This window comes from Bos grunniens, chromosome 5, assembly GCF_055505025.1.
Source record: "Bos grunniens cultivar Pamir isolate PY7600 chromosome 5, Bosgru_T2T1.0, whole genome shotgun sequence".
In the NCBI taxonomy this organism is placed as follows: Eukaryota; Metazoa; Chordata; class Mammalia; order Artiodactyla; family Bovidae; genus Bos; species Bos grunniens.
In genome coordinates this window covers 83,987,661-84,012,051 of record NC_141169.1, presented here as the reverse complement: position 1 = coordinate 84,012,051, position 24,391 = coordinate 83,987,661, and the positions used below count along the sequence as shown (strand labels likewise).

The 24,391-nt window shown below is 41.5% G+C and overlaps 1 protein-coding gene and 1 long non-coding RNA gene across 3 annotated transcripts in view; one reads left to right on the top strand and one right to left on the bottom strand.

Annotated features, from left to right (window-relative positions):
• The window catches only part of ITPR2 (inositol 1,4,5-trisphosphate receptor type 2), a 586,442-nt gene extending 585,367 nt beyond the window's left edge, over nucleotides 1–1,075 (bottom strand). The window contains exon 1 of the mRNA XM_086401652.1: nucleotides 587–1,075. Within this exon, the coding sequence (XP_086257778.1) occupies nucleotides 587–678 (92 nt within the window). The 5' untranslated portion in view covers nucleotides 679–1,075. The remainder of the gene's footprint in view (nucleotides 1–586) is intronic.
• Nucleotides 687–16,859, top strand: LOC147372548 (uncharacterized). 2 transcript variants are annotated; one of them, XR_015164159.1, is made up of 3 exons: nucleotides 687–932; nucleotides 2,981–3,039; nucleotides 15,244–16,859. It is a non-coding gene; the product is annotated as an uncharacterized LOC147372548 (long non-coding RNA). The 2 variants fall into 2 exon arrangements; XR_015164158.1 differs by lacking the exon at nucleotides 15,244–16,859 and having other exon boundaries at nucleotides 2,981–3,134.
• Nucleotides 16,860–24,391: the final 7,532 nt, after the last annotated feature.

Below are 24,391 nucleotides of genomic sequence, written 5' to 3'. Positions count from 1 at the left end.
GGGGCGAGTTCCCGTCTGGCACGGCCAAAAGGAAATTACTTCAGCGTAGCGGGGACAGTGAGCTCCTCCCGCAGAGCAAAGCCACACTCCTCCCGCTCGCCTCATCGCCCGAGTCTCACGTCCAAGGCCACAGACTTTTATCGACTGCTCTTACAAACCCGGCCGTGAGGGGCAGGGGCTCGAGAGTCGTAGCGAACAAAGGTGGGGAGAGGAGCCGTGTTGTTTGTGTTGTTTTCTCTTTTTTTCCCCCCACCTGTAAGGGTAAAAAAAAAAAAAAAAAAATTTTTTTTTTTTTTTTTTTTTAATCAAAACAACCCACGGAGAGGCCAACGAGGACTTCGTCGGGCCTGTGTTCGGGCTTCTGAATCACTTCCTCCTTTTCAGATGCGTCTGAGCTCGAGATTACGAAGTTGCTGAGAAAGTCCTGCCTCCACCGGCAGCTTCCTGCGAGCGCGCGAGCCGAGCGCACCGCGCTGTCCGCGGGCACAGAGCCTGCCCAGCTACCCCAGGCGAAGGGGATGAGCTCCGAGGGGACCAAGCGCCAGGGCTCCCCAGCCCGCGCTCCCCGCCCGGAGCCCTGGCTTACCCCAGCGTGTTGATGAAACCGTTGACCGAACCCTCCGCGTACAGGGACACGATGTCCCCTATATAGAGGAAGCTGGACATTTTATCGGACATGCTGCTTCATGCTCCGAAGAAGACGTCCCCTTCTCTTCTCAGCACCCGCGCCGCCCTCTCCGGAGAGCCGCAGCGGCAGAGGCGGAACGGAGCGCCCGCCTGCAGCCCAGAACGGCGGCGGCGGCGGCGGCGGTAGGCACGGCCAGAGGGATAGACCTGCGCCGGGAGAGCTGCCAGGAGCGGAGCCGCAGCTCCGGAGACCCCACGACGCGAGCCGCCGGGACGCCGGGAGAGCCGCAGCCGCCGCCTCTCCGGCAGGTTTCCTGTTCCTTTCAGAACTTTTCTCTCCGACACCTTTGCTCCTCCTCCTTGCTCCTCCGCTCCCGCCTCCGCGAACCCTCCGCGCTCCGCGCGCCTTCGCGGCGGTCCCCACCGCCTGGCCGGAGCTGCTGCTTGCAGAGCCTTTGGGTCCCCTCGGGGAAATTTTTGGACCAGGTGGTGGTGCCCATTGGGCGAAGGGGAGCCGAGGAGCGTGGGGACAAGGAGGCGGAGGCCAATCAGGCAGCGGCGGCAGGGGGCGGAGCCCGGCCAGGGAGGGACGACTTTAGGGGGCGGGGGACCCGGCCACCCGGGAAGCCGCGGCGCGCGCGCACCGAACGCGGGGAGGCGCTGGAGGGGCGACAGAGTGGCCCCCGAGCCGAGAAGCTGTCGCCCGAGAGCCGCCCTGGAGTGGCTAGACTTGGGATGCGACAGTTCCCGCCTGAGAAGGCGAAGGACAGCGGGGTCCAGACCGGTTCCCGCGTCTTAAAGGGGGCGGGGAGCATGAGAATTGGCGATGGGGCGGGCGCGCTGGACCCGAGCAGACTCAGCCAGCCTCACGCCTGAAGATGAAAAGGAGGAGTCAGGGTGGGGTGGGTGCGTGGAATGGGTAATCTGCTGACAGAGGGAGAGAAAGGAGGGTGTTGAAGTAAAGGAAAAAATAGAACTTTTTCAAAATACACAGTAAGGAAAGAAAATATGAGGGAAAAGGAGGGAGACAGTGGGGAGGGAGAGGGAAGGGTTTGTCTCCGTGTGGAGTTAGTAGTTTAGGTTTTTGTCTCTAGTATTAATGTGAGGCGTTAGTGAAACTTGACCCGTCAGCAGATGTCCAGGTAGACGCGAGAGAAAAGTCTCTGGGCCGAGCCAGCAATTTTTTAGCCAACCATAGGCAGCGAACCTTCTGTTAAATCTCGGAGGCCGCGCCTCCTGCTCTTAATCCCAAACCCAGGTTTAATCTTCCACCTCCGGAGCCCGCTGTCACTCTCTCACTGACAGCCTCGGTTTGTTTCCTTTTTAAAGCTTCTGACTCTTAAAGTACCAACGGTCATGAATGAAACTGGCAGCGGGACACGTTTCCACACCTTCTTTGTTGTTTTTGTAACTCTCGTCTTATCATTTTAAAAGACTTTGGTCCTGTCCTTCCGGAAGACCTGGAAAAGGCAAACTTGGGCAGCAGTTAGGACTCTAGACACCCAATCAAAGAATTTCGACCTAAGTAATCCCCCCAGAGCAAGGTTTGCTGAAAGGTGAAGGGACTCAGGGCGGACAAAGGTGTGTGCCAAATTGTGCAACTGATGGAAAATTAAATTTAGAGTTCAAGGCTGTCTTACATTTTGAAGATGGTTGACACTTATAATCATATAATGGAATGTAAAGCTGGTTCTGCAAAGTTGCTTTAGTCGTGTCGGTTTCTTTACGACCCCATAGTCTGTAGCCCACCAGGCTTCTGTGTCCATGGGATTCTACAGGCAAGAATGCTAGAGTGGGCTGCCATTTCCTTCTCCAGGGGATCTTCCCAACCCACGAATAGAACCTGTGTCTCTTTTATGTCTCCTGCTTGGCAGGTGATTTCTATTCTGAAGGAATAAGCTTAATATTCAGACATTTAGAAAGCATGCAAGATAGAGGAGAATAAAATGTTAGACACAGAATCCAGGAAATGTCAGCACAAAGCCTGTATGTGTTGAGATAAACTGGACCCAGTCATTGTCCTACCATGTAACTGACAGATCTCCCTTTAATTCTGGGTTCTCCTTTGGAAATCATTACTTAGCAACTTAGAAATGCCTATTATGTGACAGAAACTCTCTTCTGTCCACATGATACAGTATATTAATGTTGGAAGCCTCCCAGGCATTGAACTATTTAAAAGCTTGCAATGGAACTTGATGAAGACCCTGAAAATGGAGGTTTCTATTTATCCAAGAAGCCCGTGGATTACATTCTATGGTTTCCCATGTTGCACAATCCTGTACCAAATATCCAAATGGATGCTCCACTGTTATTAGCCGAAGTCATGAATGTTTTTCTTTGTTTCCCCTAGGTACAAACTTACCAGTGAACCAGACATTATAAAACCAGTGCGTTCATACTAATGAACAGGTACAAACCTCAAGTCATATAACCAAGATCCATGTCTTTTTTCCTCCTCACCCATCCCCACCCCCCACCATCCACTGAGGTGTCCTGTATAGTCTGAGACCTGAATCCAGTCACACTTCTGCATTAACATGAAATAGATGGTCAGTCAACCACCGAAGGGTCTTCTGTGCCTTAGCTATTCTGGCAAATCTATCCTTCATTTGCTCAGCTTGGAAACCTCGGAATCATTTTTGACTCCTCTCTCTCATGTCCCACATTCAATTTACCAGCAAATCCTGTCAACTCAGCTTTCAAACTTTAAACAAAATCCTACCACCCTGGTCAATGCCTCCATCATCTCTCTCCTGGATCACAGCAGACTGCTCACTGACTTCCCCTCTTCCACCATTGCACCTTTATGATTTATTCTCTACCAAGAAGCCAGACATTTGCTGTTACAATAGAAATTAGATCAAGCCTCTGCTCAAAACATTGCAATGGCTTCCCATCTCAGAGTGAATTCTAAAGTCACTTCCATGGCCTTTAAGGCCCTATATTGATCTTCCCCCTGGGCTGATGTGGTGCAGCTGTGCAGGTACACATACGTGAGCAGCACCTTACGGACGAGTGAGTGGTGAGCAGTCCGCACCTGCACAACCGTTCTGAGAGCCCGCCACCACATCTCTGACTTCATCTCCCACCACTGACTTGAACCCTTCCATTCCAGCCTCTTGGCCTCCTCACTCACCTTCACATATGCCATAGGAGGGCACTGCACTTGCTGTTCCCTCTGCCTTGTGAGTTTATCCCATGTGTATCTGCAGGGTCCAGTCCTTCTCCTGCTTCAGGTCTCTGCTCTGATGTCACCGTATCACAGGAGACTTTCCCTGACCACCCTGTAAAAAATACTGTCCTCAGCTTCATTTGTTCTGTCTCCCCTATTCTATTTTTTCTTAGATTTTTTTTTTTAGCACAACATGTTATTTGCTTATTTATTGTCCTGTCTCCTCCCACTAGAATATGAGTTCCAGGATGGCAGAGAATTTGTCTGTTTTCATTCCTGCTTTATTCCACTATTATAAGAGTTCTTGGCACAAGATAAGCAATTAATAAATACATGTTAAATGTGTGGGAGAAAAATCCCCTAGTACAGCTATTGTTATAGAGTCTCAGGGACCTCTGTGAAACTTGCTACCTCCAAGAGTAACCGTACTTCAGTTGGCATGAATGTTCACCCTAATCCCAGATTCCCAAACTTTCTTCAGGATCTATCATTGTCTTCTCTTTGAAGCTAATTGTAGGACAGAGAACCCCATTTAAACCTAATCCTAATTCTAATCCACTCTATACGTACTACTTCTCAACAGGTACCATTAACCATTAATGACTTGGCTAAATCCCACATAAGAAGAGGATGAAGGAAAACGCCGAGTCCTAGATTTACTGAGACTAAAACTGTGGTCATTGAGAAAACCTAAACTTAATGTATCCAGAGTTGACTAGATTTTTACCACCAGTAGAAATGGGCAGTTGAAACAAATTATTAAAGAACAGTTTGGCCTCACATCATACACAAAAATTAACTCAAAACAGACCTAAACATATAAGCTAATGCTATAAAACTCCTATAAGAAAACATAGAGGTGTTGATCTATTCAGAAACCAATACAATATTGTAATTATCCTTCAATTAAAAATAAATAAGAAAAAATTTAGGGGTAAATCTTCATAATATTGAATTTATCAATGGTCTCATAAAGATGGCACCAAAGCCATAAGCAACAAAAGAAAAGATAGATAAATTTGACTTTACCAAAGTTAAAAATTTTGTGTCTCAAAGGGTGCTATCAAGACAGTTAAAATAATCATATGGGAGAAAGTATTTGCAAATCATATATCTGATAAGGGACTGATAAGATAATAACAAGTGTTGACAAAGATGGAAAAATTGGAATGCTCTATTGCTATTAGAAATTTTGGAAAAAGAGTTTGATAGTCCTTAAAAAAAGTTAAACAAACTTAACATTTGACACAACAATTCCCTGGTGGCTCAGAGGGTAGAGTCTGCCTGCAATGTGGGAGACCCAGGTTCAATCCCTGGGTGAGGAAGATCCCCTGGAGAAGGAAATTGCAACCCACTCCAGTATTCTTGCCTGGAGAGTCCGCATGGACAGAGGAGCCTGGTGGGCTACAGTCCGTAGGGTCGCAAAGAGTTGGACACAACTGAGAGACATCACTTTCACTTTCAGCAATTCCATCTCTACAAATGTATTCAAGAGAAATGAAAGCATATATGTGCACAAAAAAAAATTTGTACAAAAATATTCATAGTAGCTTTATTCATAATAGCCAATGTCCAGCATCCATGATGAATGGATAAATACACAGTGGAATGGTACATGGCCATAAAAACTACTGGTTCATATTACAACATAGATGAACCTTGAAAACATTATGCTAAGTGAAAGAAACCAGGCACTAAAGATCGCATGTTATATGATTCTGATTATATGAAATGTGCAAAATGGGCAAATTCGTGTAGATGAAAAGTCAATTCGTGGCAACGTCCCTGGTGATTCAGTAGCTAAGACTGCACTCCCAATGCAGGGGCCCTGGGTTCAATTCCTGGTCAGGGAACTAGATCCCACATACTGCAACTAAAGATCCCACATGCAGCAACTAAGACCCAGTACAGGCAAATAAATGAATAATAAATATTTTTTAAGCCAATTAGTGGTTACCTATGGCCTGGAAGACAGAGGATGAGATGGCTAGATGGCATCACTGACTCTATGGACGTGAGTCTGGGTGAACTCCGGGAGTTGGTGATGGACAGGGAGGCCTAGCGTGCTGCAATTGATTCATGGGGTCACAAAGAGTCGGACACAATTGGGTGACTGAACTGAACTGAACTGATGGCCTGGAATGGATAAGAAAGGACACAGGGTTCCTTTTGGGACTGATGAGAAAGCTTTCAAACTTACACTTTTGCTCACTGTATTTTTCCCTTGACCTCTGTGTTCTTGGTTTCACCTGACACCTACTTTGAGCAACAGTAGCCTCATACTTAGCTGCCAAGACTGGGGAAAAGGTTGTAGGTTACAACTAAAAAGAACTCAGTGAAGCTGTAGATGGGGTAAAACACATTACTTGCTGCTGCCGCTGCTGCTAAGTCACTTCAGTCGTGTCCGACTCTGTGCGACCCCGTAGACGGCAGCCCACCAGGCTCCCCCGTCCCTGGGATTCTCCAGGCAAGAACACTGGAGTGGGTTGCCATTTCCTTCTCCAATGCATGAGAGTGAAAAGTGAAAGTGAAGTTGCTCAGTCATGTCCGACTCCCAGCGACCCCATGGACTGCAGCCTACCAGGCTCCTCCATCCATGGGATTTTCCAGGCAAGAGTACTGGAGTGGGGTGCCATTGCCTTCTCCAAAAACACATTATTTAATTCCCCATTAACTGTCTGAATGCACAAACTCAAAATGTCCCATCTTCCAATCAAATCACTTTTGTCATCAATGGCATCAGCAACCTCTTAAGTAATCAGGCACAAGGTCTTAGAGTCACTCTTTTTTCTTTTCTCTACCTACTTTCTTTCCTTTATCTCAAAAAATGTCTCCTCTTTGCCTTCCCCACTTGCTCCGTCCTATACCTGTTGCCTGCTCCCAAGTTTCTGCTCTTCCAGTCTCCCCCACTCACAGTCCTCACAGCAAGCCAGAGCACTCTCCTTACAAGGCTGATCTGATCAAAACTGCTCAAACTTACAGTGACACTCCCCTGTCTACAGAAGAAAGTTTAAAGTCTTTAACCTGCTGGTATGAATATTAGACACTGTGGGCATCAGTCCGTCTAAATGGATTTCCTCTGCTGAGAATATGACACCACCATGTCATAACATTCCACAGTGGTCATTATCTGGTCTCCTCCTTTGATAACTTTAGTTTCTACTCTTCCACTCCTGATAGCCTCGTGGGAAGCCAGACTTCCCCCATATAATCTAGTACTTTTAGCCTCATGATTTTTCTTTTTGTTGACTGCACAGGGTCTTAGTTGAGCCATGCGAAATCTTCAATCTTCATTGCGCCATGTGAGGCCTTTTAGTTGTTGCATGCAAATTCTTAGTTGCAGCATGTGGGATCTAGTTCGCTCACCAAGGATCAAACACAAGCCCCCTGCCTTGGGAGCTCAGGGTCTTGGGCACTGGGCCACAGGGAAGTCCCAGTCTTCACGCTTTTGATTGCAATGGTCCCTCTGCCAGAAAATCCCCTTCCTCCTTCCCTCCTCCCACCTCTACAAGCCCAAGCTCCATTTCCCCAGCAAAGTGTCCCAGGTACAGCCAGGGCAAAGTGCCTCTCCCCTCTGAATCCCCATCTCTATATTCACTAGGGAGAGTTCTGTGGATTTGTCCTCTAACAAATATGCTTTAGTCATGTATACAGCCTGCTGTGAAATTTTGGGCTAAAAAAATGCTGTGACTTGCCTCCAGGCGCAAGCTGGAATGAGAATAGAGGATGATATACGGAAGATTGTAGAAGGAGAAGCTGATAGGATTCTCATAGGATTTGTAGGAGAATCTACCACTGTTGAGTGGTAGATCCCAGAGAACTGTCTACTTTTCCTCCATGTCTTCCAGCTTGAGTGGGGTCAACACCACCCCGCCCCCAACAACTCCAGGCATGGGTTCTAACTAGTCTAAACCAGTGCTTCTCAAACTTTCGTGTAAGAACCATCTTAAAACACAGCTCCCTAGGCCCCATCCCATGAAATTTTTGACTTAGCAGGTCTATAGTCAGGTTTACTAGCATTTCTGGAGGAGGTGGTCATGTGTGGAACGGGTGGAAGGAGGTGGGGTAAAACAGACCTTGGTGAGTGGGAAGGCATTGCTGAAAAAATTTTTTCATTTTTATTCTGAACTAATCTCAAACTTACAGAAAAGTTACAAAAGAGTAACTTTTTATGAAGAGCACATCACTTTGACCCAAATTCACAGGTTTTTATAATTTGCCACCTTTGTTTCGTCTTTCTGTACAAACACACACATACACACATACAATTCATTTTTAGAACCATCTGTCTATAGCTTGCATATATCATGCCCCTTTACCTAGGACTTCATGTGTTCCTAAGAGCAAAGATATTCTCTTCTGTATCTATAATACAGCTATCCAGCTCAGAAAAGTTAACATTGATCTAAAATAATCTACTGTCCATAATCCAGTGTTGTCAACTGTCCTTCATAGCAGGGGCCCTAGCCTTCAGGATCTAATGCCTGATCATCTGAGGTGGAGCTGATGTAAAAATAATAGATATAAAGTGCACAGTAAATGTAGTGCACTTGAATCATCTCAAAACCATCCCCACCACCCCCAGTCCATGGAAAAATTGTCTTCTACAGAACCAGTCCTTGATGCCAGAAAGGTTGAGGACCACTGCTTGATGGCATTGTTTTCCCTCCAGGACAGAATCCCATGCAGGATCACATACAGCATTTAGCTGTCATATCTCTTCAGTGTCTTGATCTGTACCAATTCTTCAGACATCCTTTGTCTTTAACAACATTGACAGTTCTGAAGAATCAGGCCATTTATTTATAGGATAGTCCTCTGTTTGGTTTTGTCTTGCCTTTCTTCCTAACTAGATTAGGTTAAGTGTTTCCAGCTAAAATAGTATTAATACATTAAGTGATGAAGTATACTTCCTCAGGTGACTTGACCTCAGGAAAGTGGTGTCCATCTGTCCCCTTGTTTATGACTTTAGTTTTGATCACTGTCAAAGTGTTGTCTAGTGGAGAAGAGTTTAGCAATAATCCCAAACCAGGCCTCATTTTAAAGATTGATCCACAAGAAACACCCTTTTAGCTTGGGAAAATTCCACAAATGTAGGCCAATCCCAAAGCAGCAGCAAGTTTGATTTTCCTGCCAAGAATGGTGTCCAACTCATCTCCTGACCTTTAACTTATTTCCAAAGCTAGAGTTTGACATCAGTCTACTGTGTTTCCCTACCTGCAGGGGACAAATTCCAATCTCCCCCAGTGGTGCCTTTGAAGTTCTTCCCAGTAAACTAGATGTGAGAGCCAGTTATCCCTTCACACCCTCCTCCCAATACACACACAAACACACACACACACTTGGATCTTGCCCATGCAATGGGGGTGGGGCAGGACTCATAACACAGCAGCAGCGCACTCCAAAGCACTTCAAAATCATTTATCATCTCCAACAGCCTAGCTCATGTTTCCCTTCACAATTTGCATCTTGGTCTTAATTATTATATTTCAATGTCTCCACTGAAAGCCCTATTTAACATCCTATTAAAATATTCTTCCAACCTCTTAGAGATATTTACACTACCAGCTGTTAAACTGCTCAAATATTTCAGTTCTTGCTTACTTCAATTTGCAACTATTCTTCCTCTAATATAATTTCATGTTCTCAGCTAGATATCAGGACAACAGTCATAACTGTATACCAGAATAATTAAAAATAAAGCGTCACATAGACCTGGTTTGTGTGTGTGTTAGCCACTCAGTCGTGTCCTACTCTTTGCAAGCCCATGGACTGTAGCCACCAGGCTCCTCTGTCCATGGCCTTCTCCAGGCAAGAATACTGGATTGGGTTGCCATTTCCTTCTCCAGGGGATCATCCCAACCTAGTGATCAAATCCAGGTCTCCTGCATTACAGATGGATTCTTTATGGTCTGAGCCACCAGGGAAACCTGGTTTAAGTCACTGATTGACTCTCTGCTGACTTTATGCAAATATTCAGCCTCTGATGCCTTATTTTCTTTATCTGTAAAATGAGAACAATAGTACCTGCCTCCTAAAGTCCTTGTGAGATTTAAATTAGAAAATACACTTAACAAGTTTGACATGGTGTTAGTTATTTTTGTGATTACCATTGTCTGAGAGAAAAGCAATATTAAAAGTCATAATAAAATCAAGCCTCAGAGATACTGTGACCTGTGCAAGAAGACAGATCAATGACAAAGTCAACACCAGACCTGTCTCCAGAGAGTCTGAGTCAATAGCTGCTTTATTTACACATCAGCCCCTTCAGTAAACAGTAGGGAATGCCTGATAATCTCTCTCAGGGATATTTGATTCTTTAAAATTTCTTTAAAAGAAAGAAATCTGATTTTTAATGGGAAAATTTCAAACATAGTAGAGAAAATAAATTTTGAAACCAAAGTGGCTAAATTCCCACCCTGGTGCTACAAAACCACCCCACAATGTCCCATGGGAACTCTGCCTTCGACAAGTTTTTATCTCTTCACAGAAGCGGACCAGATAAAGCCCTGAGAGAAAACTGCCATCTAACACAAGAAAAAGCTATTGTGCTTATGGTCCGTAGCCTGATAACGAGAAGACATAAAGCAGACCTCTGACTATCCCTCACCTCTTACAGACTTCCCGTACAGAAGTGCAGTTGGGGCAATTAAGGTCCTAAAATGCAAACTGGGAGCAATTTCTCAACGTGTAATCCCATTTTCAGATCCCTCGGGATTTCTGACTTGCTCTTAAAGGTTTACTTCAGGAACTTTAACCTTGTCTTAATGAGTGGAAACAGACTACTAAGCCCAAACTCTTCAAACTGGTAACTGTCAGTGAGAATGAAAGAAGTAAGAGCAAATGTGAGTAGAAAGCAAAGAGATGGGGGAAAGTAATTATATTAATGACTTCTGTATTTGAGGCTCCGAACAGAGCACTTCTCATATATTATCTGAGAACTTCCAAAAGATAATTACCACTTACTATCAGCCCCATTTTACAGCTGAAGAAACTGAGTCTAAGAGAAGTTAAGGAACCAACCCAAGGGCACCCAACTAGTGGGAGAAAAGAGAAAACAGCACCATAATTCAGAAAAGGGCAAAAACAGGGAGAATAAACTCAAGCAGAACTTCCTGAAGTCTCTTTTTTGACCTGACCTTTCCCAGATTTGCCTTGGCTTCCTCTCACGTGTGTCCGTAATATAAACTGTCATATCGTCATTTCTCAGTATCTGGGGGACTGGTTCCAAGAGGACCCATGGATACCAAAATCCCAAGATGCTCAAGTTCCCATGAGAGGGTTGGTACAGCTGGTCCTCCCTATTAGTGGGTTTTGCATCTGCAGTTTTAACCAACACCCAGGCATATACACACACCCGTGTAAAGTTGTACCATATACGCAAACCGTGGTTGGCTGAAAATTTTAGTTTAGTGCTTTTAGAACATCACATGACATCTTAAGATAAAAATAAATTCAGGAGAATGTAGTTATTCAATAAAAAACTCAAAAATGAAATTTTAATGTTTATAAGTATGTATAAGGGATTTCTGAATTTACATGTGCATTGATATAAAACATAAAGTATAATGTCAAGTAGATTCAATTCATACAACTGTAAAATATTATTACAGTAAAATAATATTACAGTCAAAATTCTAATAAAATTTAAAAGAAAACAAGATGGGCAAACTATATGCAACAAATGTTATAGGCAAAATGTTGGATGTAGGCAAGAAATGAAAGTAATATAATAGTGAGATGTCATTTCTCATAATAGCAAAAAATATTTTTTAATTATAATAACCAATACTAATAGTGAAAGAGCCAATCTCATATCTTTACAGCCATTTTCAATGACAATATAGATCCAAGGAGTATATCCTGAGGAAATAATTCTATATATGAAAAATACTTTACTCACAATTTTTTGTCATAGTATTAATAATAATAAATATTGGAAGCAAAGCGAATATTGAGCAATAACAAATCAATGATGTAGAAGTAGTAGCTAACATGGTGTATGCCAATGATTCTTATTAAGAATATGTAAAATATATAAAAAGATTCATGTCAAGATTTACAAGTAGGATCAAAGTTCTATATTGAGTTTGGTCACTAAAATGTCAGGGGAAAACAACATACTAGAAAAAAAGACTTGTATGGTAAAACTAGGACTAATTTTCTCTACTTTCCTAATGTTTTAGAAAGTTTGTATTTTTTAAAATGAAAAATAAAAATCACAGCAATAAATAACACTTCTTTTTAAATGGAAAAATTTCTAAAGAAACTCTGAGAAAGATTTTTTCAAAGTTTCAGTTGACACAATAGAGTGAAGGCAGAATAGGAGAAAATGGAAATACCAGATTCAGTCATGCAGAAGACATGCCTAGGACGTCAGCTTTTGATTTTGGTTTCTTACTTAACCTTTTCTTGTTAAGGCATATTTTTAAGAAAGTGTTTATCAGAGTCTTTGTAGTGAAATTACAAGCAGAGGATATATAGCTGCCTGGCATTTCAGTAATTCGTTTTTGACTGGCCCAGTGTCTCCTAGAGGGCCTCCTAGGAGGGGCACGAGTAGTAAAGAACCTGCCTGCCATTGCAGGAAACAAAAGAGGCGTGGGTTCAATTCCTGGGTCAGGAAGATCCCCTGGAGGAGGGCATGGCAACCCACTCCAATATTCTTGCCTAGAGAATCCCATGGACAGAGGAGCCTGGTGGGTTATAATTTATGGGGTTGCAAAGAGTTGGACACAACTGAGCAACTAGGCATGTACACGTGTCTCCTGGCATCTTTCAGAACATCTCAGGAGACAAAGATGCCAAGTGGAAATCCAAGAAGCCTGTAGAATTCAAATCCACCCTTCTTGGCAAAAACAGATTTAAGATTGGAATGTAGTTCTCTATGACAACCTTATCAGTGTTTGGAGTCTGGTTATTTCTGGGTACCAGGTAACAGGAAAGTGTTGCAACTAAACCTGTGACCATTTTTGCCTTAGTTCTGGGCCTTGGGCTAAGTCAGGATTTGGCTAGGCTCACCATTACAATCAATCTCTGCTTATCAAACCGGAGCAGACTTGATATTGAATAAAACTTGCCATAAATGACATAAAAATATTCTCTTTTTTTGTCATTATATAAAACTCTAAACTGAATAAGAGATTTTGAGAGATACTCAAATAAACAGGCCTAAACTCAGCTCCCCCAAACTCTCCCAAATTATATTGCATCTTCTCTTAAGAATGCCTGAGGGCTATTGTATAAAGCGAATCTAGTATTTTTCATATGGAAGTAGGTTTACACTAGACAAAAGCATTCCTTCAAATATTGCAACCATCACGGCCACTTCACACAGACTTTCATTTCCCTGAAGAGATGAACACCTGGCTCAAATGTCATTTCCTGTCCATGTTTGTGTGTGGATGAAGATATAACATAACACCAGGTTTTGAATACATGCTCACTTCCTTCTAGTCTGTCAATTTCTGAGAGAAGGTGTAAGCAGCAGTGGGTAGAACTAGAGGATGAGAAGGGAACATGCTAGAACTTTTAAGACAACTTGTTAGCAACATCTGTTCTATTTGCTTCTAACGAACATGCAATTCCTTCATTCTCACAGCATTTGAAATACTCTCCCCTAGAGTCATTGCATAATGGTTCATGTCTCTAATGTTAATATTTCTTAATGTATGCCGTCTCCCCCAGCGCAGCCGTACACAATGCCATATAAAGTTGTACCATACTGGTTTTCTTAGCAGCTATGTTACAAGTCTACATTAACTATACTTTGTATTCTTAGAGTTGAAAAATCATTTGTCTTTAAAACAGAAATAGATTCACATATGTAGAAAACAAACTTATTGTTACAGGGTGGGGGAAGGGGTAGGGAGGGATAAACTGGGAGATTGGAATTGATGTATACACACTATTATATAAAAAATAAATAACAAATAAGGACCTACTGTATAGCAAAGAAACTATTCAATACTCTGCAATGACCCATATGGGAAAACAATCTAAAAAAAGTGGATGTAGGTATAACTGAATCACTTTGCTGTACAGCAGAAATTAACGCAACTTTGTAAATCAACTATACTCTAATAAATTTTAAAAAACATAATCGAAAAGAATATGAAAAAGACAGGACTTCCCTGGTGGTCCAGTGGCTAAGACTCCATGCTCCTAATGCAAGAGGCCCAGGTTCGATCCCTGCTTGGGGAACTAGATAGATCCCACGTGCCGTAACTAAGAGTTCTCATGCCGCAACGAAAGATTCTGCATGATACAATGAAGATCGAATGTCTTGAGTGCAACAACTAAGACCCAGTGCAGCCATATAAACAAATAAACATTTTTAAACAGAGTATGAAAAAGAATATATGTGTATATAACTAAAGCACTTTGCTGTACAGCAGAAATTAACACAACATTGTAAATCAACTATAATAAAATTTTTAAAAGAAAAAGTAATCATTTGCTTTTTGTCATGAGTATTTTCTTCCAATTTAATATTCATCTTTTTCCCCACGGATTTTCTTATTGTTGACATAGTCTTAGACCAAAAGGCAAGGAGGTAGAGAGAGAGGGGAGCACTTATTGTCTCTGCTTTCACCATCACTGCAACACAGCCCACCAATCCACGTGACATAGTCTAACCTGCACCATTCATGTTTACTTCTGATACATCTTTTGATCTTTGCCAAGTGCTCTGATAAAGTTTATGTTGGTTTAGATGTGTTCATGTTTCTACACTTCTGTATATTCATCCACTTCTTCCACTAACTTGTTGAAAGTCTCAGCTTTCCTGTTTCCCCAAGCTGAGTCTCCCTGTGTTCTTTTCCTCCATGGCCAGGTCAGTTTGTACACAGGCACTGGAAACATAAAACTAATTGTGTGTCATTCACCTGACAGTGTTCTTATAAAGCAAATAGACATGAACATTTAAATGCTTTAAATATAGCAGTTTATTCAAAGTTAATGGGACATCCTGGGAGTCATTTTACTCATCAGCAAATATTCATGGAGCACCTACACTATCATGTTACATGGTAGTTATACAACTGTGACAAAAAAGTGTTTCTGCCCTCAAGGAGTTTGATCCAAACATCATTTAGAAAATGCCAACCTATTTTTGTAAGTTATGTAAAACTGGATAGGCATTAAAGAAAAAAAATTGAGAGTAATATTTTACGAACTATGCAGTTCCATCTTGCTTGAAGACTGAGTTCTAAAATCAGAATTAAGGTGAAAAGTTGAGTAAAATGAAAAATGTTACCTTTTGAGCATTTGACTCTCTTAAAGAGGTGGGAATACCAGACCACCTTACCTGCCTCCTGAGAAACCTGTACTTGGGTCAAGAAGCAACAGTTAGCACAAGACATGGAACAATGAACGGGTTCAAAGTTGGAAAACAGTATGTCAAGGCTGTATATTGTCACCCTACTTATTTAATTTATATGCAGAGTACATCATGCGAAATGCCAGACTGGATGAAGCACAAGCTGAAAAGATGACAACACCCTAATGGCAGAAAGCGAAGAGGAACTAAAGAACCTCTTGATGAAGGTGAAAGAGGAAAGTGAAAAAGTTGGCTTAAAACTCAGCATTTAAAAACCAAGATCAGGGCATCCAATCCCATCACTTCATCGCAAACAGATGGGGAAACAATGGAAACAGTGGCAGATTTTACTTTCTTGGCCTTCAAAATCATTGTGGATGGTGACAGCAGCCATAAAATTCAAAGACGCTTGCTCCTTGGAAGGAAAGCTATGAACAAACCTAGACAACGTATTAAAAAGCAGAGACATCACTTTGATGACAAAGATCTATGTAGTCAAAGCTATGGTTTTTCCAATAGTCATGTACCGATGTGAGAGTTGAAGCATAAAGAAGGCTGTGCACCAAAGAATTGATGCTTTCGCACTGTGGTGCTGGAGAAGACTCTTGAGAGTCCATTGGACAGCAAGGAGATCAAACCAGTCAATCCTAAAGAAAATCAACCCTGAATATTCATTGGAAGGACTGATGCAGAAGCTCCAATACTTTGGTCACCTGATGCGAAGAGCCGAGTCATTGGAAAAGACCCTGATGCTGGGAAAGATTGAGGACAGGAGGAGAATGGGGTAGCAAAGGACGAGATGGTTGGATGGCATCACCAACTCAATGGACATGAATTTGAACAAACTTCGGGAGATAGTGGAGGACAGAGAAGCCTGGTGTGCTGCAGTCTATGGGATTGCAAATAGTGAGACACGACTTAGCGACTGAACAACGACAAAGAGCTGTCACCTGCTCACGCTTCCAAGGGTCTCATGCTACTGAAACAGAGAAAAGCAGTTCCCTTCTCCTGCTACCCCAGCAGCAACATTCAGTACGAGGCAGCAAAATTCCCTCCTCTACTAAAATGGTTGTTTTCCTCTTTTTTTTAACAAGACATTAAAATCTAAATTAAATTTGGGTATATTTCAATATCACAATAAAAATTAGGCTCCTGAATGTGAAATGTACAGTGTGGAGAATATGGTTAATAACTGTAATATCTTTGTATGGCAACATTGTAATTAGACTCATTATGGTGATCAATTTGAAGTGTACAGGAATATCAAATCACTATGTTGTGTAACAGAAACTAATATAGTGCTATGGGTCAATTATATTTCAAAAGCAAACACATTCATAGAAAAATAAATCAGATTTGTGGCTACCAGAACCGGGGTGGTATGTAGGGGAACTGGATAAAAGCAGCCAAAAGGTATAAATCTTCAGTTATAGGATAAATAAGTATGAGGAATGTAATGTATAATATGATGTGATTAAATATAATTAACACTGTTGTAATGCTATATATATAAAAGTTGTTAAGAGTAAATTCTGAGTTTGCAATACAACAAACACCAATCTTTTTCTAGTTCTTCAATTTTGTACTTATATGAGATGATAAATGTTCACTAAGCTTACTGTGATAATCCCTTCATGATGAAGGTAAATCAAATCATTATGCTATACATCTTAAATGCATACAGTGCTGCATGTCAGTTATATCTCAATAAAACTGGAAGAAAAAAAATTAAGCTCCTTATATTTTTGGACTGACGTTTTCCTCTGATAGGGATGTATTATTGTGTGTAATATTTTTTATAGCCTTTTTTGTGACTGTGCTGGGTCTTCATTGCTATGAGCAGGCTTTCTCTAGTTGCAGCGAGTGGAGAATACTCTCTAGCTGTGGTGTGGGGACTTAGTGTGGTGGCTTCTCTTGTTGCAGAGCATAGGCTCTAGGGTGTGTCATCTTCAGTAATTGTGGTGCACAGGTTTAGTTGCCCCAAGGCGTGTGGAATCTTCCCAGCAGTAATCAAACCCGTGTCCCTTGCATTGACAAGCAGATTCTTTTTTTTTTATGCTTGCTGCTGCTGCTGCTGCTAAGTCGCTTCAGTCGTGTCCGACTCTGTGCGACCCTGTAGACGGCAACCCACTAGGCTCCCCCGTCCCTGGGATTCTCCAGGCAAGAACACTGGAGTGGGTTGCCATTTCCTTCTCCAATGCATGAAAGTGAAAAGTGAAAGTGAAGTCGCTCAGTCGTGTCCGACTCTTAGCGACCCCATGGACTGCAGCCTACCAGGCTCCTCCACCCATGGGATTTTCCAGGCAAGAGTACTGGAGTGGGGTGCCATTGCCTTCTCCTTTTATGCTTGAAAGTTTTTTATTTTATTTATTTATTTTATTTTTTTTTTTAATTTTAATTGGAGGCTAATTACTTTACATTGGATCACCAAGAAAGTCTTTTCGTGTATATTAATAAGAAAGAATTTGGTGAGGGAAGAGAATTTAGAAACTGATGCTCTGAAGAAAAAGAAATAAAACCATACACTGTCACCCATGAACAGTAAGTCCAGTGATACATGTCTTTCAAAGCATACATGCAAAAAGAATTCCAAACATTTCTATTTATAAGATGGTTATTATATAGAGACTCTCAAGGGTAAAAAAACAAAAACAAAAACAGACTTGAGTGGTTCGTGTTACAAAGAATGTCAAATATTTTCACATTCAAAATATATTAAAATACTAGCTCAATGAAATAGCTGATTAATAAAGTTCGGCACCTGTGTGCATAGCGTTTTCTACTTACATAAGTCAAACACATTTTATTGTTTGTTTCCATAGTTTATCCCAAATTGAAATAGACTCTTAATGTCTGTCTGTATGTGTGAATTTACTATAATCAAATAGTATTTCGGCAATGTATCTTTAATAGTATAAGGACACAAATGTGTTTTATCATTTGGAAAGAAGACAAAAATAGGAATTTTTTCAAGTTATACAAAACATATAGAAAGAAAAAGTAAAGGAAAGCAAAAAGAATGGAGAGGGTAGAAGGGGAGAGGAGGCAGATAGTAAGTAAGGATCAATAAAAAAGAACTATTGGAATTCCCAGGTGGCTCAGTGGTAAAGAATCCACCTGCCAATGCAGGGGACACAGGTTCAATCCCTGGTCCAGGAAGATTTCCCCTGCTATGGGGCAACTAAGCCCAGGCACCACAACTATTGAAACTCACCCACCCTAGAGCCTGTGGTCTGCAAAAAGAGAAGCCACTGCAATGGGAAGCTTGTGCACCGCAACTGCTGCTGCTGCTGCTGCTGCTAAGTCGCTTCAGTCGTGTCCGACTTTGTGCGACCCCATAGACGGCAGCCCACCAGGCTTCCCCATCCCTGGGATTCTCCAGGCAAGAACACTGGGAGTGGGTTGCCGTTTCCTTCTCCAATGCATGAAAGTGAAAAGTGAAAGTGAAGTCACTCAGTCGTGTCCGACTCTAGCGACCCCATGGACTGCAGCCCACCAGGCTCCTCCATCCATGGGATTTTCTAGGCAAAAGTACTGGAGTGGAGTGCCATTGCCTTCTCTGGTGCACCGCAACTAGGAAAGCCCAAGTAGAGCAACAAAGACCCAGCATAGCCAAAAATAAATGAATAAATTTTTTAAATTAAGAAAAAAGAAAACTATTCCCCAACCCTCCACACAATGTGATACAGAACAAGGTAGCCAGGCTGGGGTAGCAAGACCCAGCCTTTCTAGGATCAGCTTACTTGTTAGGATGCATTTATTCTTTGTTTGGATTTTAGAATGTCAGTGCCACAGATGCTTTCTTTGAATGAATGTTCTCAAAGCATAAAAAGATACATTTTGATTGAAAATAATTGCCTCTCATGTGTAATAATTAAATAGCTATCAGATCAGATCAGTCACTCAGTCACGTCCGACTCTTTGCCTAAGCTACCCATTATTCACTAGCAATTTTCATTGACTCAGGACCAGCACCTTTCTGAAGGCCAGGAAAGAAAACTCTCCATATCACAGCTCCTCTTTGATAAGATGGTGGTGGTGCTTTAGTCACTAAGGCACTTGCAACCGCAGAGACTACAACCCTCCAGGTTCCTCTGTCCATGGGATTTCCCAGGACAGAATACTTTCCTGGGGGTCGGTTGCCATTTCCTTCTCCCCTCAATAACATGATCTGCTTATAAAATAAAGATTTAACCATCTAAACATTAATATTTAATATGAATTCTCATAACAAAATTCTCCTGGCCTAACCATTTGTATGACTACTTAGAACAACTTTATCACTTAACATGTATTTTAACACTTTTTACAATTTTCAAAATCATTTCTCTATCTAGTTGAGCTAGATACAGTGAATAAAAGGAAACAATGTAAAAATTATGTCTGAAAATAGGGAGGGTATTAGTAAATGTGAAAAAACTGTGGTGTATATTAATAGACCACCAGAACTTGTTTATTTGGTAACATTTTCAGGAAAATAAGTTGCATTTTTTTCATTTTTTTATCAGTCCCTCAATTTGTAATGACAAGTATCAAATAGCACACTTTTAGATTTTTCATCTTCATTCTGAGTTAGAGAAATTCTCAAATTGGATTTATAAGCAAAAAAGCATCTGTCTATTCTCCATTTAGTACAATCCCAAAGACTGTAGTATTAAACTTTATATAATCTGAAGAAAAATGCTGTATTAATTTGTGACAATTGTGTAAGGATTAAATCTATATTCCCAGCAGATATGTAACATGTCACCACTAACCTTAAAATGAAAATTATTTTATTTTGCTGTAATACTTACATATTTTGAAGAACTGGAAATTCCATATTCGTCAGTTTGTTCAACATAATTCAAATGTATCATAGAAGCAAAAGGTGTGCCTGAGAGAAAAGAATCCATGATCCATGACTGCTAACTTTATATCATTCTATCTCATTATGAGAAATGACTGAATCATCAGTGTTAATAAATCTTAATAAACCTAAGATAATGCTAAGAAGATGACTATTCACATATGTATATTTTTCAGTTAATATTTTTTAATTTCTTAAGCTTTTATAGGTGAAGAAGTTAAAACATTTGTAGGTGTTTCTGATGATGTTTACTACAATGCAAAATGAGGCAGAGAACTAATGCAAGTCTCTGGATAATTCACACTATAATAAAATAGTCAAATACTTGAATTTAAGCTTAGGTTTCTGTTTTTGCTTTCTCTTTTGAGCTCAGTTTTCCTATTGATTTTGCAAACAGAACACTCCCAGACTTGATAACCCTCCACACCTAGATGAATATCATCTTTTTCTCGTTTTGCAAGTGACAAAGCTAAGGGCCAGATGAATCAGGTGATTTGTTCATAAATCAGGAATTAAATAATAACCTTCTTACTCTCATCTCATTATCATATTACATTAGAACCTTTTTTGTAGTAACAGAAACTATGCTTGATTTTTAGAAGAATATACAAATAAATCGTGCTTATAGTATAACACAGAAAATAAGATTAACAATAGAAAAGATCATGCTATTCAAACCATTTGGAAACTACATTTTCTTACAAAACAGTAGATCATTATCATATTTCCATCATAAGTAAATTTTTACTTGCCTTGTTTCTCAAATGCTTTATCTAGAGATTATCATACTAAGCAAAATAAGTCAGAAACAGAAAGACAAATACCATATATCACTTGTACGTGGAATCTAAAATATGCCACAAATGAACTTATCCACAAAACAGAAATACTAACAGACATACAAAACAAACCTATGGTTATCAAAAGGGAGAGGGAGTGCGGGAGGAATAAATTAGGAGTTTGGGATTAGCATATACGAACCACTATATATAAAATACATAAGCAGCAAGGCCCTACTGTATAGCACAGGAATATTACATTCAATATCCTGTAATAAACCATAATGATAAAGAAAATTAAAAGAATATATATATGTATAATTGAATCACTTTGCTATACAGCAGAAACTAACACAGTATTTTAAATCAATTATACTCCAATAAAAAATTGAATTTAAAGAGGGCCCAACCTAAACAAATACTTTTCAATAATAGAAAATTAATTATCACTACTAGCAATTAAACTCTTGAAAAACTACTATAAGCATCAAATTGTTACCATCATTATCAACAATACCTTTATAAAAGTAACTTTTGCTTTGATATTCATGTGTATAACAGGTATCACATTTATTTTGCAACTCTTAAACAGATACATTTTATTCCCCACTCCATAATCAGATTTCAATGCTGTCTTCATCTCAGAGACCAAGCCCTGGATTTTAATCATACTAGGGAGAAGGCAATGGCACCCCACTCCAGTACTCTTGCCTGGAAAATCCCATGGATGGAGGAGCCTGGTGGGCTGCAGTCCATGGGGTCGCTAAGAGTCAGACATGACTGGGTGACTTCACTTTCACTTTTCACTTTCATGCATTGGAGAAGGAAAGGGCAACCCACTCCAGTGTTCTTGCCTGGAGAATCCCAGGGACAGGGGAGCCTGGTGGGCTGCTGTCTATGGGGTCGCACAGAGTTGGACACGACTGAAGCGACTGAGCAGCAGCAGCAGCAGCAGAGGTAGAAGAGTGTGTTTTGGGTTTCTTGATCAAGACAAGAGGTAAAAATCCAGAATGGTGGAGAGGAATTTATTAAATTCATTATTTCCCTTTCAACAAATAATACCTGCCACAGAGTAGGGACAATACCTTTAGTGACACCAGTGTGCTCAGTTGTGACAATAAAGTGAAAATAGGAGAATGTGATACAGGAGAAATAAAGAGAGGCAGTATTTTAGAATCTAAGACAACGTTGATTGTAAGGAGCACCATTACACCACCAAGAAAGAAAAAATTCTGCTAATTAAACTAAGGACATGATATGAATTCTAAGACCCAATTTCGAATATGAAGGGGGTAGAGAGCACTTCTCTGATGCCTAAGTACAGCAAAGGAATAGACAAGAAAGGGGACTAGGGAGGTGGGTGAGATGCTCTGATCTCCTCAGTCTGGGGTGTTAGAGACGGGAGGATGGAGGGAGGCACGTAGGCTAGTTGGAGGGCAATGCTGAGGGCAGAGTCGGGGTCAGGCTCTGCTTCCAGTTAGAGTTCCAGGAGGAGGCTGCCTCTCAGGCAATTCCCATGCTAAACGAAGGAGGCAGAGTGCCATATTAGAGTAAAAGTGGTGAGTCAGTGTCATTGGGCAGATAGGAGAGACAGCAGATCCCCAAAATTTGCTTTTACTCCCATGAGGTAGAAAGTGTGAAAGTGTTAGTCACTCAGTTGTGTCCAACTCTTTGTGACCCCACGGACTGTAGCCTACCAGGTTCCTCTGTCCATGGGATTCTCTAGGCAAGAATATTGGAGTGGGTTGCCATTCCCTTCTCTAGTGGATCTTCCTGACCCAGGGATCTAACTCAGGTCTCCTGCACTGCAGGCAGATTCTTTACCTCCTGAGCCACCAGGGAAGCCCAATGTAGAGACGGGACCCAAAGTGAGGATCCCAAGGGTTAGAATGTGAAGTCACATGAATGGAGACCCAGTGAGGTTGCCACAGGGCCACTGTCACACATCCTACCCCACTTTGGTGAAGGGTGAGATGATCCATAATCCATCAGGCCAGTGGCCAGATAGGAGACAGGGCAGAAACTCAGAGGGGACCATGGCAAGTAAGCAAATGCCAACTTGGTGAAAGAGAATTACTGGGCTCAGATCAGGCTCAGTGAGCAGACCATGGGTTACACCAGCACAGATCTCAGCCAAGAATGTCAGCAGAGCGAGCAGCAGCCCGGCAGACAAGAAGTTTCACCACAGAGAGGAGAGAAGCCAGAGCACAGAGTGGGACCCCATCCCCCCACAGCCACAAGGTCACAAAAACACATTCCACCAGGTGAAATCCAAAAGGCCAAACATTTCACCCCAAAGATATTAAATACTGTCTTAAAAGGATTGCTTGAATTTATGTAACTAACTCAAAGTTGGGGCTTCCCTGGTGGTTCAGTGGTAAAGAATCTGCCTGCCACAACCCAGAGGGATGGGATGGGGAGGGAGGTGAGAGAGTTGTTTGGAATGGGGGACACACATATCCCCATGGCTGATTCATGTTGGTGTATGGCAAAAACCACCACAATATTGTAAAGTAATTAGCCTCCAGTTAAAATAAAAAAAGAAAGAAAGAAAGAAGAAGAATCTGCCTGCCAATTCAGGAGACATGGATCAGGAAGATTCCCTGGAGAAGGGAATAGCAACCCACTCCAGTATTCTTGCCTGGGAAATCCCATGGACAGAGGAGCCTGGCGGGCTACAGTCCATGGGGTCACAAAAGAGTCAGACACGACTTAGCAACTAATCAACAACATATCAAAGTTTAAACAGATTGGACTGAAGTCAGTTTTTTTTCTGGTTGTCCATCAGATGGGGTCTTGATGAGGATCAAATCCGCTTTGGACAACACAGTTTTATTTTTCTCTCTAGTTTTTTGAGATATAATTGGCATACAACATTGCATACATTTGGGGAGCTTCCCTAGTGGCGCTAGTGGTAAAGAACCTGCCTGCCAATATAGGAGACATAAAGAGAGTCAGGTTTGATCCCTGGATTGGAAAGATTCCCTGGAGGAGAGCACAGCAACCTACTCCAGTATTCTTGCCTGGAGAATCCCCTGGACAGAGGAGCCTGGTGGGCTACAGTTCATAGGGTGGCAAAGAGTCAGACACGACTGAAGAGACTTAGCATGTGGTGTGCAAAATGTTGATAAAGTGTAGACAAATGAAGGAACCATGTTTCCTAGCTCCTCTGACATGCAGAGTAGGTAAATATGTAACTGAAAATTATGACTTCTCTTCTTTATACCAAACATATGGTATTTGATGATGTCAAACTCTGTTGTTTCTAAAATTATGCAAAGAAATACAGAATATTCTTCACGAATCATCCTTGATCTTTCCATCCAGAAGAAATCCTCCATATTCTAAATTTCCATACCAAGTAAGTTCATTTTTGAAATGTGTTAGAAATGCAACTCACTGGACCCCACCCCAGATTATATGAGAAACTCTGAGGGATGGGGCCCAGCAATCTGTATTTTAACAAATCATTTAAGTATTCTGATGCTTGCTAAAATATGACAACTGTGGTCATAACATTTTGTGCTTCTTTTATGAGCTCTATTACATTCCAGCATTATAGTTTTGGTTTTACTGTTCTTTGGTACCCAGGTTTGAATATTCTATGTGGCAGACTTTATTTTTCTGGGCTCCAAAATCACTGC